Consider the following 15,852-nt stretch of genomic DNA (forward strand, 5'->3'; position numbering starts at 1 on the left):
CAGAGGTTTACGAATACATAGCCTTGCGCTGGTCTCTCTGTTGTATGGTTCAACAGGCAACCTCTTCCTTTGCAGTTAGAACCTTCGTGACTGAGTTTAAATTAAAGAAGACTTTTCTCAATACGACCGTGGACAACCATTCCAGCACTCACGAGGTTGAGAACGAGATCGCTCACACGGTAAGTCTCCTGAAAGGCCTCCTCATGCCCGTCTTTCGTCCGTCCTAGGCCGGATTTCACTCAGAATTGGACGTTACTCAGGGTCATCTGTGCCCCCCAGACTTGCTTTTGTCCTTAGAGGGGAAAGTGTAAGGTGAGGCAAAAAGTGTCCCGGAAATAGGAGAAAGGTGTTGGGACCCGCGGAGTCCAGGACCAATGCTGCTCTGGATACAGGTTCATGCGCGGTTCCTATCTGCTAGGCTGGTTCTTTTTCATGTGCAGACACATAGATAACACAGGGATGCCCTGCACCAGTGTGGGCTTCGGGGGAAGAGGAAGGACCAGAAAACCTTCATGCCCCAACTGCTGTGGACACCGATGTGACTACCTTGTGTTTTGAGAGCTCAGAAAGGCCGCTTTTTCTCCTTGAAGGACGCCAGCGGCCTGATGCTATTCCAATTAGCTGGCCTCGTGAGCTCACAGTATATGTTATCTAGGGGCCTTAGATGCTGCTCCTTCCTACTTTGCCTTTCTGTCTGAAAAGAAAACTGGAGAAAAAGAAATCAAAACGAAACTCAGACAATGTGTTCTGTCCTCGGCTGCTGCCCAAGCCAAAGCCTTGGTGTTTTGAGAACCGAAGTTTGCCATTGTACTAAATCAGAGATGAAATGAAATGCAATTGGATTTGCCATTACATTAAATTGGAGTTCATATGTTAGCCAGGAATTAGATGTTCTTTTAGGACTGCGGGTTTTATTTGTATTTTAATTCCACTTCTGTGTCTACCGAGCATTTAATCTGTGACAGGGACTATGTGCCAGATGCTCAGTCCTGGAAGAGGGCAGGTGACACATTTTCAGATGGAAGACTGGGAGGCTCTGGACGTTGATGGCGTTGTCTGAATCCACACTAAGTGGAAGCCGAGCTGAAAGCAGTCCCCCTAGGTCACCTGTGTTGCTCACACTAACTACAAGTTTGGGGGTTTCTCAGTGCACTCTAAATTTCAGTAGTTTTTAGGACTCACAGAACTCATTGGAGGCCAGTATCTTCATATATATGCTTCACTGCACTGAAGGTTTTCAGTTAAACTTAGCTAAGGGAAGAAATGCCCGGGGCAGAGTCTAGGGGTTCCAAATGCAAAGCTTCTAGTTGCTCTGGCCCTGGGGTGTTATTGACATTGTTGGTACCTCTTGCCAACAGTGTGAGACTATATGAGTACTGCCCGCCACAATGCTCCTGAGCCTCGGTGTCCGAGGCATTTATTTGGACTTTGCCCTATAGACGTGGTTGGCTGCCCATGTGGCTGACTTCAGTCCTAGACCCTCTAGAGGCTGAGCCAATGCCGAATGACCCAGAGTTCCTTCTATTGTTCACACTGTTAGTGCGATCAGATGGCTAGTGATAGGGACTAGGCCAGATACTCCGGCCTGGCCCAGGAGTCCCAGCTCAGTAAAATCATTATTGTCAAGAAGGACACGGTGCGGCTTAGAAACGGCCTTGCAAGGGCAGAGGCATGACCGCTCTAGCCAAAAGCAGACTCACCGATGTACCGTTGCCCCCTCCTGGTTGTTCTGTAGGTAGATCTTTTCCTCTAACAGTGCAGGGGTTAGAGCCATGTGCAAAAGAGCAGTCCTTCATGGAACACTGTACCAAGCAACTAAGTATTTCTTGTTTGTTTGGCCCAATATCATCATATAACACACTGAACCACGACACACCTGACCCCAACTAACATGAAGAGTTAAGCAGCCATCGGAGAAGCCACTAGCATGGACTTTCCCAAGACAGCATCCTGTTCATACCTGGATTAAAAAGTTAATAATAAAGCACCAATAATAAACCATTGCTCTTAGACTAGAATGTAATGACTTACAGACCTGTCACCCATTCGATAACATTCTGTGCTTGACCCCATCTTCCCAAGTCAGAGGGCTCTGAACACTGACTTAGAAGACTGGTGGGTCTGCCTGGGATGAGATATCGAGACTCTCTGCTCCATAAAAAGGATTTCCAGCTTGGCTGCGGAGGGCTGCTGAGGAGGCAGGCACAATGCTTTCTGTGGCTGCGAGTCTTTCTGCTCTCTCTGGGGCACAAGGCAAACACACAGCTCTTCATTTATTCTCAACAAAAGAGCTCTTGACCCACGCCATCTAATTTCCCACAGAGAGCCTTTCTGAGGAAAACCTGTCTTTGAGTTAGGTCAACTCATTGTAGATTATGAGGAGCCTGGGGGGCCCATCAGACCTGGGGAGCCGAGAGGAGCTGAGCCTTTTGAGCGTGTTTGTTCACTATGCAGAGTCCAAATAAACAGTTACCTGGTTTTTTTTGAAACCCTGGATCTTAGAAGGGCTCCTCTCCTTTGAAGATGTTTTTTTTTTTCTGAGGGTGCTGCTCTGAACACCTTTTCCTGCCAAGCTTCCCCCCACTGTCTGCCCTGTTCCCTCTGTTCTCGGGGAACAACAGAAAGATATTCAGGAGGGGAACACAAGGCCACACACACTGCTTTGGGTAAAGCTGCCCTGCTGATAACCTGATGGCTAGAAACCACCTATTGTATTCTGAAAATCGGAAATTGCTTCTGGGTTCAGGGATGTCTGTCTGACGGCCCTGTTCTTCGTTTCAGTTAAACTTGTGTTTTTCATCGTTGCCTGGTTATATCCGATCTACAGTTGCTGTGTCCAGGTAAGAAACGGAATTTCTATTGCTTGTGAACCGGGCTATGGAATGGAGGCTGGGGGGAAGGGGAAGGGGGGATCCTGTTACCACATGGGTGATCAAAATAAAGCCAGTCTCTGTTTTATGACTAATCCACTGGGTAACCCAAGGGAAGGTCACTGGACCTTCATGCTGTCCTATCCTTTCACTGAAAAATGGCAGTAACATTTATTTTGCAAACTGGCTGGGACCCACATGTCACTTTGGGTCAGTTAAGGTTTTACTACCTTTGCCTACAGAGAGCCCAGTACAGAGGTGATCTCACTACAATCCACTTTTGCCCTGGCCTCCAATGTGACACTCTTTGACCTGGCTGACGGGATCCAGAAATATGTCAACTCCTGCAGGTCCTCTGCTGAAGTTTGCCAGCTCTTGGGGTCTCAGAGGCGGATCTTTAGAGGTAAGGAGGGATTCCTCTAGGACTCACATAGACCGGAGAGAAATGGGAGGTGGCCAGGGCTCAGGCTCAGGGAAGCTCCTTCGCAGAGCCTACCTTTAGAATGTCTGAAGCACAGGCCTTCGTGACACTCAGATGCACACTGTTCTGTCTGCACATGGCCTTTGGGCATCTAGTGCTTGGCGTCCGGTTCCTTCTGTTTCTTCTCTACAGTGCCGGAGTGAAGAAGATGCTACAGGAACTGATGAAACCAAAAGATATAACTCCTGTTTCCTAGGGAGACAGAAAGTGACGTACAGAGTGTGTAGACTTGTCAATGATCCAGCAAACTTCATATGGTGATTACTAAGAAAAAAACAGAGACCCATGTGCCGTATTACCTGTCTTTTGTTTGTTTCCTATCGTAAAAACATATGATCGGGAGAACGCACAGCAGGATGCTCCCAGGAATGCTGTGATGAGGCTCTCCCTTCCCTGGTTCTTGTCTATTTTGTCGGAGCTCTTGCCCTGTCTTCGGGTAAGGCCAACGACGAAGGTGATCAGAGACAAATCTTGGAGGCACACTTGCATCTCATGGGGATGGTTTTACATCTGGGAGAGGAAAACTGGCTGGAATCACAAAATGCCTCTAGGCAAAGAGAGCTAGTCCCTGTTGGCGCATTGTAAGTGATCAAAGTGGACTCTCGTTAGTTTGTTGTACCATTGGCTGAGGGCTGGCAAAGGAAAGAGAGCCTAGGCTAAGCCTCCCCATCTGGCATCCAGATGTTAGACATAAATTGAAGGTATCAGGTTTTGGTGCCATATCCGGTGGTTGGTCTAGGATATTCCCAGTAGGTCAGGGTTTTGAAACTGCTGGTCCAGGGCCTTTCTTTGCATGAGCAAGTGCGCTGCAGAGCTTGGGAGCTGGCACTTAACTTTTCATTGTCAGTTAAGCTCTTGGGGGTTGGCTGCTTAGTGATTGGGGGGGCAGGGGGGATGGACTAAACGTAGTAGAGTCGGAGTGTTCTGTTTCAGAGTTCATGCCCTGTTATAATGGGCTGGAAACTTTGAGGCTCTCTGGTTTTAGGGTTTTGTTTCTCTTGCCAAGGACTCAAGGGTACCAATTTTTTTTTCTCCCAGTCAGGTAGGTCCCCTTCAGTTTGCTAACCGTTTCTGGGCTGCCCGTTGTGTGGTCAGTGTTGAGCCAGGGTGCTTTTCTTGTGCCAGCACATGCATCTGTGCTTTGCGGGTCAAGTGGCCGGATGAGGAGGCTTTGCGAGAGCCTGTTCTGGCTGTGCTCACGCCGCTGCCTTGTTTGCACTGCCCCCGTGTGGTCACCCTGAGACCGTTCCCACTGCTCCTTCCCAATCTCTTGAGAATAAAGACAGCCAGGCACATTAGCCAACTCACATCCCTGCTTTTCCTCCAGACCTTTTCTAGGTTTGGTCAAGGCAGGTCCAGCCCTGTCTCTTGGTAATTTTTCTGGGACTAGAGAGGTAGGCTAGACCAGCGGGTGCTACACACCTGGATTTCCAGCATCTGGCTGCTCTGGACATTGCCACTGGCAAGCATGGTTTTCTCCCTTCAGTCCACTGAATGTCCACCTTCCTCCTTTCAAAGCACTTAAGTTCTCACGGTCTCCCGAGGTTCAGGGACTGTGGAAATCCCCTGTGGAATGCCTTAGCCTTAGACGCATGTGGGCGCCCATTGTCTGTTTGGATGGATGCTATGCCCGGGAAAGACCATGAGAATTGTGAACGCTGAAGACTCACATAACCAGGGATCGATTTAAGTAAGGCTCTGCAAGGTCCTGTTGGGTGGCTTTGTGAAAATGTCCTTTGAGAAGGCTGAGGAAAAGAGCTCCTCGTTGCAGGGCTAGGACCTGCCCTCCCTGTTGAAACAGGAATCTAATGCTGGGCAGGAAATGGTCGCTTTGGCATGGCAAGGGATATTTTTTTGCTAGCAGCCCAGATCAGTGGAGGGGATGGAAGGAAAACTTAACGTTGACTTCCAGAAAATACCTAATCAGACCGGGCAGTTCCCAGGCTAGGATGGCCTGGACAACGCTTTATCCTGGAGGTGCTGCTCGCTGCTAATTAGCTGACTGGCAGAGCCTTCAAAGAAGTCAGATGAGAAGTTGTGGAGGCTGAGGTCTTCCCTGGTGCCGGCTTGCAGTTTGCCTGGAGAGATTTTTTTTTTTCCGTTTAAAAGTTTCCTCTTAAATACAAACTTTTTACAATAAACAAAGGAACCCAGATCTAACACGTCAGCTTCCACTGATAAAGGCAGGAAGTTCAGCACGGAGAACTGAAGCTGTACCCTAACTCACCCCGCTGGGACCAGGCAGTCTCCCGGCCCCGGTTCTCAGGACTCTCAAAAGGGGTGGATGCTGGGAATTCCACCAGGGCTGTGAAGCGCTGGCATCAGCTCCCATCACCAGAACTTGCCCAGGCAAGGGTTAATTTTGCAGTGTTAATAACAGGAACCTTCTGAAGAGCGTGGGGGTCTTTGAGATAAACGAAGGGAGGGAGACTATGCCTACAAAATTGACGCCTCCTCTTGATCGTACAATGCACACGCTGCCCGTCTAATTGAAGTTGTCTTCCCATGTTGAACTTGCTGTTGACCCCCAACAGCAACAGCACACATGTGTCTTATTTACCTTGTACATGTATAGATAAGTTATTGGTCACTATCGAGTTGGTTTCATAGCTCTGCTCTCTCTGTGCACCCATTTACATGTGCCTCTTTGCTTACCTTGGGTGGTAAACTTGTGTTTGCTGCGTAAAACCTCATAAAGGACTTATGTGCCCAGCAGTGGATACTTTTTGATACTAACGAACTGATTCTTCATCGTCCGTGAGGTGAATAAAGCCCACAAATGAGCACGGAAGCGGCCTTAAAGCTGGCCTCCTTCCTCGCCTGCTTCTGTTTCTTCCCGTGATGGTGTGGTGCCTGATGGGTAGGACATCTGACCCCACCCCCGCCCCAGCACATGCTCACTGGCTGGTCTTTCTGTGCTGCAGACCCAGTGCTGAATGAACCTCGAGAAATCCCCACTGTAGTGGGAAGACAGCCAGACAAACAGCTTCCTGCCAGCCCCGGGGAATCGGATTACCATTCAAACCTGGCCCTGTGATAAACCCGAAAAAAAGGCGTTGGGGGGCAAAGGCCCTAACTCAAGGAGTGGTCCTGGGCCCCTGAGGACACACGGAGCCCCGACATGCTTCCACTTGAGAAGGGTCTGGCCAGAACTGGTTGGTTTGGGTCCAAGCTCTCAACTTCCCTAAGAACATGGTCACATTTTCTGGGTTTGTGGTGTATTCTGTACCTTCACGTTAAAGGATTGGGTGTAGGAGCAGGTACAGAATACACCACACCGAGGCTGTGTTTGTAGGCTGGGCAGTGCCCTCCGCTTCTTCGCTTTGGTTTCTCCATAGGGAATGCTTGTGAATATTTATTTGCCAGCAGTGCCAAGGAAATGAGTGGCAGAGGCTGGCTGTACCGAGCCTCTGAGAGGCATACGGCTCCACGGAGACTCTCGGCCTCTCGAAATGACGAGTGCGTGCATCGTAAGGTGTGGAGAAGAGGTTTGGTTTGGTTTCACTGTCTTGTTTTCCCATCCTAGCGGGCAGCTTGTGCAAGCGGAAGAGCCCGGAGTGCGACAGAGAGACCTCCGTCTGCACCGACCTGGATGGCATCGCCCTGTGTCAGTGCAAGTCCGGCTACTTTCAGTTCAACAAGATGGATCACTCTTGCCGAGGTAGCCACGGGTCCCCAGCAGCCCCAGATGCCTTCCTGGGACAGGCAGGTGCAGCGCCTGCCTTGCTGGCGGTCTCTGTGCTGGGTGTGACACTTCTAAACTGAGGGTAACAGCCCTTGGGCTCTCTCTATTTGGCTCGCAGCAGGAATGGATACGGTATCTCCCTGCATGTATCTCCTGGTGCAGGCTGGTCCCGCCAGGCCTATTCAAAAGGAAAGAGAATGGAAGCTATCACAAGGCCCCTTCCTCTCCCTTCCAGTTAGAAGAAGTTAGAAAAACTGTCTTTATCCCCAAAGCTCTGTCTGTTACCTGCTAATCACTAAAGGTGAAAATAACAGGCACAGAGCTGGGTCTTTCAGGGGCCACTGTGGCTCAGTAGTGAGTGTACTCACTGATGCCCGGGACACCGGGACACCGGGTCAGAGCCACACTCCGCCTCACCAGTTAGGTTTCATATTAAGCAGGCACTTCATTTCTCTGAGCCTGTTTCCTCTTCTTTGAAATGAGTGGTGATACTTCATTAGCTACCCTGAGGATGACAGGAAGCTGTGTCTAAAGCTGTGCTCTGTCACCCGTGGGGGGACATGCTCTTGTATTTATCTGGGTTGTTGTTGACTTGATGGGTTAACATTTTAAAGATTTCTTGGTGTGTTGGAGAGTAGAAATCTAATTCCGTCAACTTTTTTTTTTTTAAAGTTTATTTATTTATGATTTATATATGAGTGCTCTGCATGTGTGCCTGCAGGCCAGAAGAGGGCATCAGATCCCATTATAGATGATTGTGAGCCAGCATGTGGTTGCTGGGAATTGAACTCAGGACCTCTGGAAGAGCAGGCAGTGCTCTCAACCTCTGAGCCATCTCTCCAGCCCCATTCTGCCAGTCTTTTAGAAGAAGCCGAAGGCATTCACTCCATTTGAGACAAAGACCACATTCAGTGAGCGTGATCCAAAAAGTTTGCCTTAAAGTCAGTTTTATTCAGATCCAGAGTACCGTGTTCCCTGGCTCCAAAGACTGCTACAGTCTGTGATGGCCAGCAAGGATGACAGTATAGAGGCTACTTTTTCACAGAGCACCGTCTCCAGTTACAATGCGGATGGCACAGATTTCCTGCTCCATCAGCAGCTTGCTGGGGACAGATGTACTGGGATCCTAGAGAAAAATCACATACAAGGGCAAGGTGACATGCCACTTGAGTCAGGACTTCCCCTTAGAGGACTCATCTCATCAAAGGAATATAGAAACATATTTGAGGCAGTACTTTCATCTTGGCTTAGGTAGAAAATTATTCTGAGGTCCCATGTCAGCCTGTGACAGGGTTAGAAGAACACCCTCTTTCCGAGCGGGGCTTCACGCCTGGCATGACTGGTCCCCAGCCTCTCATTGCCATGCAGGACTGTTGCTTTGCATCCAGCTCCTAACTCCTTCTTATCGGCTTTCCTGCCCTTCTTAGACATGGGGCCTGGAGCTCGGCTGCGTGGGGACTGTGATGGCGCTGAAGTCTGTGTGTGTGTGTTGTGGTATTATACGGTGTGCTATGGTGCCTGTGACAAAGGTGAGCAGGACCATGAGTGTGCAGAGGAGCTACGCCCTGCCTGCTGCCCTTGCTCCTGACTGGCTGGGGCCACTTCTTTCTCCTTCCAAGTCAGCAATGTCCTAACTATCTCTTAGGCAGCCTCGGTCCGAGGTTGCATTGGGACAACCTCTGTAAGAAGGATGTCTACTTCAGTTCTACGTGTAGCTTTGAAAGTACGGCAAAGACAGTCTAGTGATGTCTGTGTGAGACAGAGGCATGTGTGTATATCATATAAAAACCTGGCAATGTATAGCTTGAATTACAGCAATTTAGAAAAAAAAAAAAAAACGCATTTCTCACTCCTCTGTTTACACTGAGATTTGGCCAGATCTGAGAAGACTTGAGAGGAGAGATAAGAAATGGTGTCATGTTGTGGCCTGAGCTCACCTGGAACTCAGCACATAGGTAGCTCCGTCCCCAAGCTCGTGATCTTCCTGTCTCGGCTTACCAAAGATTCCAGGCATATGTCACCATGATCCTTTTCAGGTTATCCTTTTCAGTATGTGTGCTTTAAGTGATGCAGGTGCCACCAACCTACGTTTACCCGGTAATGACTAAGAAACAACCCGGGGAGACCCTGACTAGCCTTGGGGCTTGTTGAGGAAGCCCCATTGAGGCCATGTCTCAAGCAGTGGTCACGGGCCTCTAATGAATGGATTCTGGAGTTTTGTGGTTAGCAGTGACATCTTCTGGCCATTGGTGCGGGAGCACAGACATTTACAATGAAAAGATGTGTCCTTCCTGGGCTTCTTAGCTTTCTTCCATCAGACAGACGTCAATTCTAGCAACCTTTTCCCCTGTTCTGACCAGGTTAAGACTAGCATTTTTAAAGGTTTTGGGGGTGGGGGTGGGGGAGGGTGATTTGTTTTTTAAAACAGGGTCTCACTAAGTAGTCCTGGCTGGTCTTGAAGAGAGATCTGCCTGCCTCTGCCCCTAGTGCTGGGATTAAAAACATGCACCATCACACCTGGTGAAATGTTATTTTAATTGTCTGTGTCTGTGTGTCTGTGTGTGTGCTACGTCTGTGCAAGTACCATAGGAGTCCCAAAGAGGGTCACATCCTCCAAAGTGGGAGTCATAGGTGGTTGGGAGCCAATTTCCTGCCTCCTGGCTTAGCAGTAAGTGCTCTCAGTCACTGAGCCATCTCTGCTGCCCAGATCCTAACAGTCTTGATCTCTTCAGATGGCAGGCGCCTTCAGGATAAAAAGTGTGTCTAGGATAGGGCTTAGCATATTGTAAGAAGGGTTCAAGGGTCTACTGAGGTGACCGTAGGGCACCAAATGTGTCTAAGGGTCAGTCTTGACGTAGTGTCCTACAAAGGAGTTATTAAAACTCCACCCTGTACTTTAAGCCTGATTTTGCTTTTTCCCTTACCAGTAGCAGAAACCCGGTGGGGCTGTATATGCAAATTCTCGCCACATGCGTTCTGTCCCTGATGCTCCGGGGACAGAGTCCCTCTGGGGTATGTGTGATGAGGAACTGGGAGGCCCTTTACCGGCAAGGTTTTCCCTAAGAGTCCTAAGAGCAACACCAGGCACACAGGGACACTCAGTCTTTGACAGATGATGGACACACCCTTTAAAAAAATATTTTACGTGTATATATCTGTTCCTTTGTTTGTTGTGATTGCATACATACACGCAGAGGTCAGAGGACATCTTAATGGAGTCGCTACTCTTTCCACCATGTGGGTCTTGGGGCTTAAACTCAGGCCATCAGGCTTGGTGGCGGCAAATGTCTTTACCCACCGAACAACCTCACCAGCTTATGTCCTTCTGATTAAAGAAATGCTGGGGCATCATGGAGTCAGGACACTTTCGATGCTAAGTGAAAATAGCTCAAGCCACCAGCTGGAGCGCGTAAGCAGGATGACAGATGGACCTTGCCCATGACTGGGTGATAGCCAGGAGCAGAGAGCTCCCACCCAGCAGATAGATGAGCGTTGGGTGTGTAGCTGGATGGAAAAATGTTTTCAGGAAGAAGTGTTCAGAATAGAATACAGGTGACATCAGCCAAAGCAGGTGGAGAGGTGAGCTGTCCCCGTGGGGTGCAGTCTGAGCCAGAAATCATCGCTCAGGGGCTTCCCTCACTCCCAAAGTCCCACTGTAGAACATGACACAGAGTAGGAGGGGGAGCATGAGTGAGGGCGTGAAGCTTTCTACTCAGGCCAGGAAAAGGCGGGAGCAGTCTGTTTGTTCCGTACGGGTGGGGGTGGGGGGGGTTGCTTCCCTAAGGCCAGCAGAGAACTCAAGGTGTCAAAGATGGGGCAATACAGCCTCATCTCCTCTCCAAATAGGATATGATTACACTCTCTTGTGGAATAAAGCATTTGCAATACCTATTACCTATTACCTATTGAAAACCCATATAATAAGCCAGGCAGTGGAGACAGATACTTTTAATCCCAGCAGGTGGATCTCTGAGTTCAAAGCCAGCCTGGTCTAAGGAGTAGTTTCAGGACAGCCAGGGCTACACAGAGGAACCCTGTCTCAAAAAACCAAAAAAGGTTAAAAAAAAAAAAAAGTCATATAAAGAAACAAGATTTTTAAATATTAAAAGGGGGCCAGCAGGATGGCTCAGTGGGCAGGGACATGGGCCTGATGACCTGAGTTCAATTCCCACATCCCCCAAAATAGCAGAAAAGAACTGACTTCTGAAAGTTGTTCTTTGACCTCTACTTGTGCCCCATGACATGCACACATCTGCACACACACACACACGTAAAAATAAATAAATAAATATGAACTTGAAAACATACTGCCTGGGCAGGGAGAATGAAATGTAATTCATTTACAAAGTAAATTTACTTGTAAATTACAAGTAATTCACAAAAGAAGGCACACAAACGGCAGTAACTATTTTTAAAAGTGCCCAGCATCCCTAGTCATCAGGGGAAAGCAAATTAAAACTACTTTGGGATAGCACCTCACCCCACTCAGAATGACCACAGATGTGGGGACAGGAGCCCCTGTTCCCTGCTGGCGGGGGTACAAATCAATACGTCAGTTTGGAAGTTCCCTAAAAGATTAAAAATAGAACTACAGGAGTCAGCTGTTTGGCTGCTGGCTTCTACCTGGAGAACCCCACGCCCTACCAGAGAGATGTCCACACACCCATGTTTATGGTGGCTCTGTTTACGAGGAAACGAAACCAACCTAGATGGCCATCAGCAGATAGAGAATAGAAATGTGGCCCAGGTACAAAAAAGAAATGGAACATTAATTCAGCTGTAAAGTAAAAGGAGAGCATGAGATTTCCGGGAATGAGAGGGAGTTAGAAGGTGTAATATTATGCAAGCTCACCCAAATTCTGAAAGAAGAGAAAGTGGCCTGTAATGTAGACATGTATACATGCCAACAGCTGTATGTGTGGGTGTAGTATAACATTTAGAAAGAAGACCTTAGGAAGGATAATGCCAGATAATGAGGAGCGTCCGAATGAGGCAAAAGGACATGAATCTTGAAGGTCTGCAAATGTACATAGTTAAGGGGTAAGTCAGGCTGAAGGGGAACCTGGCTGCTTTGTTAAGACTGGAAGGAAAGTGAACGTACAGAAGGCTAACAAGTGTATTTGCTGAGGTAAACCATACAGTCAAGACCTCAGCTCAGATACTAACGCCAAACCAGCAAGATCATGACTTTGAAAGGAGTCAGAGCGCATAAAGCAAAGCACCCTGGTGGTCCAGGAGACTCCCTATCTTTTGAGGCATTGAGACCCACAAGAAGTTTCTCTGGGCATGCTCACTGAGAGGTTACTGTGGTATCGTAGTGGTGTGGTCCATGGCATCCTGCAATGGGTGGTGCTGTAAGGCTTTCTTGTGGCTGCTGCTTAACGTAAACAGCCCGGAGTGCGTGAGACTGTCACCCAGGAAAGGTGAGTCTGCAGAGGCCACTGTGTATTCACGGCTCTTTAATGACGGGGTGAGATCAGTTTCGGGTTATTTGAACAGTGTTTTTCCAACTGTATTCCACAAAACTATTGCAGTTAATGGGTGATGTATGACAGCAAAGTGGATGCTAGAAATATTTAGCTTCTAGCATTAGAAACATAAAGAGGAAAAATATTAAGCGCATCTACCCAGTGAATACTGTAATGCACAAACTCATGGCAGAACACAGGGAGTCTGTGAGACCTCCTGTCCCAGCCTGCAGGGCTTGTTACCCCCCCCCCATCCCATTCCCATCCCCAGCCCATGCTGGCCTTTGCCGCTCACAGCTCACCCTACTGTATCTCTGCTGTCTGCTCCCTGTTGGCAGGCAGTTCTACATCTTGTGATTTTTTTTTTTTTTTTTTTGGTCTGACCTCTTATGTGATGTGTATCAGGCATTAATCATGAATCAAATTTTTATCATTCCTTGCAGCAGGGAATTTGTGTCCGGGGCCATTTTTCATGGTCTGCTCTCATCCGGGCACACATCACCATTGCTGGTGTTTGTCTGAGTTACTGGAATGTTGAAAGCATCCTGTGACCAGACAAGCTTGAGAATGGCTGACCCAGGAGAAGAGCTGGGCCTTAGTCTATCCAGGGGGCCCAGAGCTGTACCACCAGAGGGTTCAAATCTTTGTTCTTGGCAAGGTGAAAATAAGGACACTTCTAGATACATGTTGAGAGAGACCAGCTCCCTCTCCTTCCCCCAGGGTGCTCTTGAGGAGGGAGAAGTGAGAAGTTCGTAGATAGAAATATAGAGGAGAGAGACAGTTAGAAACACAGGGTAGCTCGGGAGGGCCTGGGTCCTAATCCACTGGCCCCTTCTGTCTCTACTAAAGGACTTTATAAAGGACTGCCAAGGGGTGGAGCAAAAGTCCCCCCCACCCCCAGCACAGCCAAGTGCAGACCATCTCAGACACCTGGTGACCTTTCATGTGGTCCAGCCATCCCCTAACTCAGCCCTGCTGTGTAAAGCAAGCTCAGCTCTCACTAGGAAACCTTTGTGGGCTCCCACAACACCTAGGATCTCAGGTTTTCATAAATGAATGGTAAGCATTATGAAAACCTGGGCATGGACCAGGACTGCGTTCCAGAGGGTGTCATCCACAGCACTTCTCCCTCCTGATGGAAGAGGGCTAAGATATTTCACCGCCTCTAAGAAATCATTACTATTATTATTCTCTCATAACCTCTTTTTACTGATGGGGAACTGAGCCACACTGAGGTCAAGAAGAGTTTCTTGATCACTGTAAGAATTGAGATGACACCGGTTCAGGTCAGGATATAGATAATTTTAAAACTTTTGGCTTCTGGAATATTCTTGTGGACTTTTAGGTGTTTAATTCGGTGTGAGTTTTGGTCCCATGGACCCTCATGAATTTCCTTTTCTCTTTCAGCATGTGAAGATGGATATAGGCTTGAAAATGAAACCTGTATGAGGTGAGTTCCCTATTCACTTTTTCTGGTGAAGTTTTTTAAAACTACCCTAAAAGACAGGCCATCTAGGCAGAGAGGGTGGTGGCGCACATCTTTAATCCCAGCACTTGGGAGGCAGAGGCAGGCGGATCTCTGAGTTCGAGGTCAGCCTGGTCTACAGAGTGAGTTCCAGGATGGCCAGGGCAACCCAAAATAACAAAACAGACGGACAGACCAGCCTAATAAAGGAACCTATCCTAAGTAAAGAAATTTCTCATATGCATTGCCTCGTTACGGCTTTTGAGATTTGAATGTGAGTCTCCTTTGTCTCTCTCGTCTACAGTTGCCCGTTCGGCCTGGGTGGTCTCAACTGTGGAAACCGTAAGTATCCCCAAGTGGAGAATTGTGACCAGGGGAGGGGCCCGGCCTGCTGACAGCCTCCTCCCGTCTCCACTGTGCTTATGTCCTGTGCTGGGTGTGTGAGAAAAACAGAGAGTACGCCCTGCATAGTGCTTTCCCAAGCTCAAATTCTAGAGGAAGAAGCAGACACCCCTGCACAGCTCTGCCTGTGCTCTGAGCGTGCTAAGTCAGGCATGCGGTGGAGGCGCGGAGCAGAGCCCACACCTGAGGGAGAAGCCAAGCTACTCAGGAGTGTTTCTTGTAAATAATGGAATTGGAGGGAGGTTTAGAAAGACTTTGGGCAGATACGGGGGATGGAGTGAGAGTAGGAAGGATGTCCCAGAGCTGGGCTGGTGGGGGAAGGGGCAGACGGGGCGGGGGTGGGGGGGATAGCACCATTTAGGACCCATTTACAGTCTTGGGGCAGCCACAGATCCATGGCGTTTTGGGTACAGTTTGTAAGTGGGTGTGCCCAAATTATGGAAGGAAAACCAGACGGGAAGTACAGCATTAGGTTTGCAAAGTACACAGGAAGTTCCTAGGCTGCAATCGGTAACTGCTAGGGAGCTAGCAATCTCAGCACGGGAGAGTTAGATTGGGGAAAAGCCGCTGAGACTGAAGTGAGCAAGAGAGAGCGTTAAGAGTCAGGAGACTTCAGTGGAGTGCCAGCTGGGGACAAGGACCAGCCTGGGAAGTCACCTGCTATCAGGAGGACTCTTACTCCCCGAAGTAAAGCTCAGCGTGGTCAGGGCTGACGGTGCGGCAAGCGTGACCCAGTCCCTCCTGAAGAGTAGTTTGAGACGTTTTAGATTGGCTTACACTGGCATTTTTTCAAGATGGAAGTTACCTTGAAATTCATGAAACAAAATTTGTGATACGGGATATGGTAGAGTAGAAGAAGAAGAGCAATTAAGACAGTTCCGGGTAGCTCTGCCTCCTGTTGTGCGGGTGAATGTGCGAATGGTAAACATCTACGTTTACCAGCTTGGAAGTAGACGTGATTTTATTCCATGTGTGTTAAGGCTCCCCAGTTGCGAGCCGGGCAGCGGTGGCGAACGCCTTTAATCCCAGCACTTGGGAGGCAGAGCCAGGCGGATCTCTGTGAGTTCCAGGTCAGCCTGAGCTACAGAGTGAGATCCAGGACAGGCACCAAAGCTACACAGAGAAACCCTGTCTCGAAAACAAAAACAAACAAAAAGACTCCCCGGTTGCCATTCCCCTCTGTGTGCCCCACTTCTTATGTCTTAAGTGTACACGGCAAACTTAGCTTAGCCTTTCTCCCCTACCCTGTCTGTCTTTTTATGGTTTGTTTTTGTTGTTGTTGTTGTTTTTGTTTTTGTTTTTTTGTTTTTTGTTTTTGAGACAAAGTCCCTATATGTAGCCCTGGCTGTCCTGGAACTCACTTTGTAGATCAGGCTGGCCTTGAACTCACAGAGATCCTCTTAACTCAGCCTCCTGAGTGCTGGGTTCTAGATCTTTCTAGTTTTGTGTTCAGGAGAATAGCTGTCATTCAGAAAGGTAGT

At 48.5% G+C, this 15,852-nt stretch overlaps 1 protein-coding gene across 3 annotated transcripts in view; it reads left to right on the plus strand.

The window, feature by feature from the left end:
* Positions 1-15,852, plus strand: part of Heg1 (heart development protein with EGF like domains 1) — a 79,835-nt gene that overhangs the window by 46,570 nt on the left and 17,413 nt on the right. For all 3 annotated transcript variants that reach the window (XM_015993390.3, XM_042259214.2, XM_006974542.4), the window contains exons 10-15: positions 76-179; positions 2,782-2,840; positions 3,113-3,273; positions 6,878-7,012; positions 13,912-13,954; positions 14,274-14,311. In XM_015993390.3, coding sequence (XP_015848876.2) covers positions 76-179; positions 2,782-2,840; positions 3,113-3,273; positions 6,878-7,012; positions 13,912-13,954; positions 14,274-14,311 — 540 coding nt within the window. The remainder of the gene's footprint in view (positions 1-75; positions 180-2,781; positions 2,841-3,112; positions 3,274-6,877; positions 7,013-13,911; positions 13,955-14,273; positions 14,312-15,852) is intronic.

This window comes from Peromyscus maniculatus, chromosome 12, assembly GCF_049852395.1.
Source record: "Peromyscus maniculatus bairdii isolate BWxNUB_F1_BW_parent chromosome 12, HU_Pman_BW_mat_3.1, whole genome shotgun sequence".
Taxonomy (NCBI): domain Eukaryota; kingdom Metazoa; phylum Chordata; class Mammalia; order Rodentia; family Cricetidae; genus Peromyscus; species Peromyscus maniculatus.